A 5,652-nucleotide genomic window follows, 5' to 3' on the forward strand; every position below is an offset into this window, starting at 1 on the left:
GGGTTTAATATTTTTCCTAGAACTTTTTTTTTTTTTTTTTTTTTTTTTTTTTTTTTTTTTTTTTTTTTTTTTTAAAAAAAAAAAAAAAAAAAAAAAAAAAAAAAAAGGTTTATTCATATATTTTTTTTTTTTTTTTTTTTTTTTTTGTCAGTTAACATCTGCAAGCATAAACAACAATGAATTTATTTCTCGGTTTTAAATTCATCCAGGTCAGAGCAACTGCCCAAAGTCCTGTTGGATTTGAGGGTTACTGGCGGCGTGGCCAGCAGTAAGTGAGCTCCAGAGGAGTTTAATGTCCTCGGGTGGGGTTTATTCGGTCTTTTCTCTTTCATTCAGAGACAGTTTGTTGTAAAAAGTTTCAGTGCAGCTCACCTTGGGTGAAAGGCGATCGTGTTTTTGAGTTTTTCTTTCTTTTTTTTTTTTTAATATATTTTTTTTAATTATTCTTATTTTTCAAAAGACGTTTTTCTTTCTTTTTTTTTTTTTTCAATATATTTTTTTTTAATTATTCTTATTTTTCAAAAGATGATAATAGGTAACTCAGTTGCTCTGAATTTCACTTATAATTATAACCTATTTAAATCACAGCCGAACTCCCACTGGTGCGGAGCCCGTAGTTGCATACAATACAGGAGATCACAGTTTTGAAGTCTAGCACAGATTAAAAACCACAGATGTACCATTTATATAAGACACACACTGATTGTCTCTTAAAAACTACATATTGACTCCTTATGAACATTATCTTTTTTTTTTTTTTAATCTTTAAATAAAGTAGTGCAGCTAGGACAATCAGTCACACAAACCCACACAGCCCTGAACCAAGTTCTCCGGGTGCCAACTTGAGCAAGTTGGGCGTGAAACAGTTGGATGAGCTCGAGAGCAAGAAAGAGAGAGAGAGAAAGAAAGAGGGAGGGAGGGAGAAAAAGAGGGAGAAAAAGAGAGATGCTGTCCATTCCGAATATTTTAACCGAGGGTTGGCTAACACATTGGAAACCTCTGGGTGAAGGATCTTTCCACGCACACACGAAAAAAAAAAAAAAAAAGAAATAAAAACCTAGACTTTTTTTTGTGACTTTTTTTTTTTTTTTTTTTTTTTAAAACTGGCCCGTAGGTGGGACCATCTCCCACCTCTTCCAAACAAAGAAACCCAACAATTGCCTAAAACTAGAAAGAACACGGATGGGTCTGTCTGTTTTCTGCTCACTAGATGATCTGTCCGTTTAAGGCCTTCCTCCTCCGTTTCTGTTTTTTTTTCCTCTTCTATTATTTCCTTTTCCAGAGCGTCTGAGCAGGAGATGAGTCTGAACGGGATCACACCAACACTGTCCCCCCTCTTGTCGCTGTCGGATTTATTTTTTTTATTTATTTTTGTTTGTTTGTTTGTTCGTTTTGTTTGTCCGTTGAGTTATTTTTCTCTTTAATTTAACCAAGACCTGACTAAAACTGGAGCTTTCCGCCCAGCCTGTTCGTTCTCGTCGCGATTTCTCTCCTTATCACCAAGGTTCTTCACAAAACCTGGAACTTCCATGACGACGTCTGGTCCTTATAATCCAAGCAGTCAGCATTGAAGTTTAACTTCCAGGAGGCCGTTTGGTCTTTATAATCCAAGCAATCGGTGGTGGAGTTAAAGCCCAAACTGGAGGCTCCGTAGCCCTGGGTGGAGAGGGAGGCTGGAGACTGGTTGAGGTGGCTGGTGACCGCGTTGGCACCCATGGGACTCAGGGTGGCCCCCGGCCCGGGAAGCTGGTGGTGCATAGGGGTCAAGTAAGATCCACAGTCCATCCCTCCGAAATAGGAGGTCGAGCCAGCGTATCCTTGGCTGTAGCCTGATGCCTGGGTGTAGGTCATGGGATAGGACCTCTGCATGCAAGAAGAAGAGGTGGACAAGGGGTCGGAGAGCGGGGAGATGGAGGCCGGGCTCCAGATGGAGACGGGGGCGCTGCTGCTGGAGATGGTGGGGACGGAGGTGCTGGAGGGGGGAGTGAACTGCCCGCTGGTCCCACTCTCCGAACTCACTTCCCGGGCAGGAGAATTCTTCTTTTTAGCTGGTCGGACCTTATTCTGGCCCCCGTTCTGCTGCTGCTGCTGCTGCTGCCGGCACTTGGCTCGGCGGTTTTTAAACCATACCTGGAGAGGGAGAGGGGAGAAAGAAAAAAAAACAAAACAAAACAAAAAAAAATGGTGTTAGGGATGCGCAGGCAAACCCAAAAAGAGGGGGAAAGAGCCGGTGGTGGGGACACCTCACCCTGGGGAGTGGGGGGCCACTAAAAGCTCTCCCCGGCGAGCCGAGGGCTGCTGCAAAGAAAAGCTCCGGGGCTCCCCCTCCCTGAGATCATTAGCAGTAATAACAAGTGGAAACGGGCAAATCAAACTGCTTAATAAGGTCACTTTTCGGGGGGGAAAGGCTTTGTGGGGGGGGGGAGAGGGGGAGCACTCCCTATTTGCTGTTTGCCAGCCGGGGACCCCCAGGAATCATCATTTAAGGCCTATTGAAGTCAAGCCCTTTAATTAGAAACAATAGAGCATCAGAAAGGGAGGGAACAATTAGGGAAACAGAGGCAGGGGTTGGGGAGGTGGGGGGGTAAAGATGTCTCATTTACCCTCTAAATAGACCCTCTGCTCTCCCCCAAAGCCAGGGCTAGGCCCCCAACCTATAGCCCCCCTCTTTTAGTGGGGGGCCAAGGGGGCTGGCTCTGGGAAGAAGGGGTGCTGGGGAGATTTTGGGGGGGTGATCTCCATCCCCAGCGGCCATGTTCCTCTGGGCCATGGCACCGGGGAAGCCTTGCAGGAAGGAGAGCAGGAGGGATGGCTTTGGAGCTGCCCTGTCAGGGGTGTCCTGGATCTGTGCTGGGGGCAGCACAGACCCCTGGGATCCCCCTCCTGCTTTCCAAAATGCTGTCTGGACCAGGCTGCCTGCAGAGGAGACACATCCTATCCCCAGGAGAGGTGTCCCCTCCGCCAAGGCCTCTTCTCGTTCATCCAAGACTCTTCAAAGGGAGAGGGAAGCCCCCAGTTTGTACTGGTGCGAAAGGGGATCCCAGCCTGGCCCTGCTCCAGGGATGCAGGGATCCTTGGGGAAGTGTGTGGGGGGGGGATAATGCTTCTCAGGGTCCCCAAAGGCCTGTAGGACAGGCTGGGATTTGGCAGCTGGGACGAGGCACAGCTCAGAGCATGGGGGTGCTGGGGAGCCCTCCCCGGCTCAGGAGGCCAAGGGGGCTGGGGAGGGCTCAGGAGTTGGGATTTGGGGGCTGCACCAACCCCCCCCAGTGCACAAAGAGGAAGGAGAAGGCACACTCCAGCCCTGGGGAGGCAGATTGCCACTCCATACCCCCACCATCCCCGCACCCTCACGCATCTATGAGCCTCCTACACCCCACCGGAGCTCGATTTATCTCCAGGATGGTCCCCATCCCCTAAACCAGCCCGAGTGGGGATGAAGGTGGGGGGGACATTCAGAGGTTCTCCGGGGTCACCCTCCAGCTTCCTACCTGCACTCTGGACTCGGGCAGGTTGATTTTCAGCGCCACCTCCTCCCGCATGAAGATGTCGGGGTAGCGGGTCTTGGCGAAAAGGGCCTCCAGCACGTCCAGCTGCGCCCGGGGGAAGGTGGTGCGCTCCCGCCGCTGCTTCCGGGGGGTGGCTGCAAAAGGAGCCAGGAGCCCTGGTTGTCACTCAGCAGCCTCTCAAGTCCCCCGTGTCCCCTCCAGCCCCCCTCCCCAGGGTGTGTGTGGGGGGGCATCCCCATTTCCCCCATTCTCCTGGGCCACCCGCCCCCCAATTCTCCTCCCCATCTCCCCTGGAGCATCTCTCACCCTCCCTCTTCCAGTAGGAGGGGGCACCCTCTTTGCAGACCCTTCCCCGGATAAAAAGTTGAGGGTGAGGAGAGAGAAAGAAAGGGGGGGACCCCTTTCCAGTCGCCCCCCAATTCTCCTCCCCATCTCCCTTGGAGCTTCTCTCTCCCTCCCTCCCTCCTCCAGCAGGAGGGTGCCCCCTCTTTGCAGACCCTTCCCCGGATAAAAAGTTGAGGGTGAGGAGAGAGAAAGAAAGGGGGGGACCCCTTTCCAGTCGCCCCCCAATTCTCCTCCCCATCTCCCTTGGAGCTTCTCTCTCCCTCCCTCCCTCCTCCAGCAGGAGGGTGCCCCCTCTTTGCAGACCCTTCCCCGGATAAAAAGTTGAGGGTGAGGAGAGAGAAAGAAAGGGGGGGACCCCTTTCCAGTCGCCCCCCAATTCTCCTCCCCATCTCCCTTGGAGCTTCTCTCTCCCTCCCTCCCTCCTCCAGCAGGAGGGTGCCCCCTCTTTGCAGACCCTTCCCCGGATAAAAAGTTGAGGGTGAGGAGAGAGAAAGAAAGGGGGGGACCCCTTTCCAGTCGCCCCCCAATTCTCCTCCCCATCTCCCTTGGAGCATCTCTCTCCCTCCCTCCCTCCTCCAGCAGGAGGGTGCCCCCTCTTTGCAGACCCTTCCCCGGATAAAAAGTTGAGGGTGAGGAGAAAGGGGGGGACCCCTTTCCAGCCGCCCCCCACCATCACGGTCCCTGGGCGTAATGTCCCTCCAAAACCCCGGCCGCTTCTCCTCCGTGGGGGCAAAAAAAAACACAAAAGGGAAGGGGTGGAGGTGGGTGGGGGGGAAAAAGGGAAGAAAAACGTGGCTTACCGGGATAACCGACGGAAGGATGCAACAAATCCATGCCCGAGGTTGTGAGACTCAGGCCATTGACTGCGTAAGGTGGTTGCTTAAGATAAGACATCATGCTAAAGTTGTGGCGGGGAGAAGGAGAGTTGGCCGAAATCCGGGCGAGGGGGAGCCGCCCGAGAGCCCTGCCTGCCCCGGGCGGTGCCTGGGGGTGCCGTCGGGCGGGGAGGGCCGCCAGGTGCCTGCAGAGGAGAAAGAGGAGGAGGAGGAGGAGGAGGAGAAGGTCAGGCAAGGTGAGCGGGAACCAAACAAGGGAGGCTTTGCAAACAAAGTGCTTGGTATCGGAGCCTGAAATCAGTGCTGAGCCAGGGGATTTTTCCAAGGGAAAGGAGCGGTGTTCTCCTTTTCCCCTTCCCCCCTCGACGTTGCTGCATTTCAGAGCTCAAATGCCCGCTCGGGAAGAGACAAACTTTTCTGCTCTCCCGCCATCGGTCCACCAGTCTGCAGTAATTTCCACCGGCCATTTGCACCTAATTAGTACTCCGGGTAATTAGATTTGGAGGCGAGTAACAGATTTATTAGGCTTTCAAGAAAACTCTTGATGACGGAGCCGAAGCTAAACAAACACCTCGGTGGGGAGCGGCCCCGGGACGGCCCCGGAGGGTGGGCGAGCGAACGGGCGGGTGGGCGAGCGGCTCCCCCCGGGCCCGGTTGCGGCTCCGGTTCCCCCGGGACCCCTCTCGCTGCCCCGGCGGGGCCGGGGGGATGATGGGGGGAGACCCAAACCCCCCCTCCGCCAACAAAACGGCCGAAAATGGGACCAGCCCGGAGTTCTTGAAAAGGTTAAGACTCTTTCCCCATAGAAAATATCTCTTATTTGTTGTCTTTTTGGGGGTAAAATCTCGCTTTTCCCTCCATTCCCGCCGGCCGTCGGAAAAAAAACAACTCCAGCGCAACTTTTCTTCGCCAAACACTTCAAAACTCGGTGTTTTGGGGAAGAAGCGCGCAGGGGAGCGGAG

At 53.0% G+C, this 5,652-nt stretch overlaps 1 protein-coding gene across 1 annotated transcript in view; it reads right to left on the reverse strand.

The window, feature by feature from the left end:
- Window positions 1-478: 478 nt before the first annotated feature.
- OTX2 (orthodenticle homeobox 2) overlaps window positions 479-5,652 on the reverse strand; it is a 7,994-nt gene continuing 2,820 nt past the window's right edge. The window contains exons 3-5 of the mRNA XM_014947013.1: window positions 4,655-4,875; window positions 3,492-3,643; window positions 479-2,130 (exon numbers count right to left, since the gene is read on the reverse strand). Of these exons, the coding sequence (XP_014802499.1) occupies window positions 1,510-2,130; window positions 3,492-3,643; window positions 4,655-4,751 (870 nt within the window). The 5' untranslated portion in view covers window positions 4,752-4,875 and the 3' untranslated portion in view covers window positions 479-1,509. The remainder of the gene's footprint in view (window positions 2,131-3,491; window positions 3,644-4,654; window positions 4,876-5,652) is intronic.

Source organism: Calidris pugnax, unplaced genomic scaffold (assembly GCF_001431845.1).
Source record: "Calidris pugnax isolate Ruff unplaced genomic scaffold, ASM143184v1 scaffold127, whole genome shotgun sequence".
Lineage (NCBI taxonomy): Eukaryota > Metazoa > Chordata > Aves > Charadriiformes > Scolopacidae > Calidris > Calidris pugnax.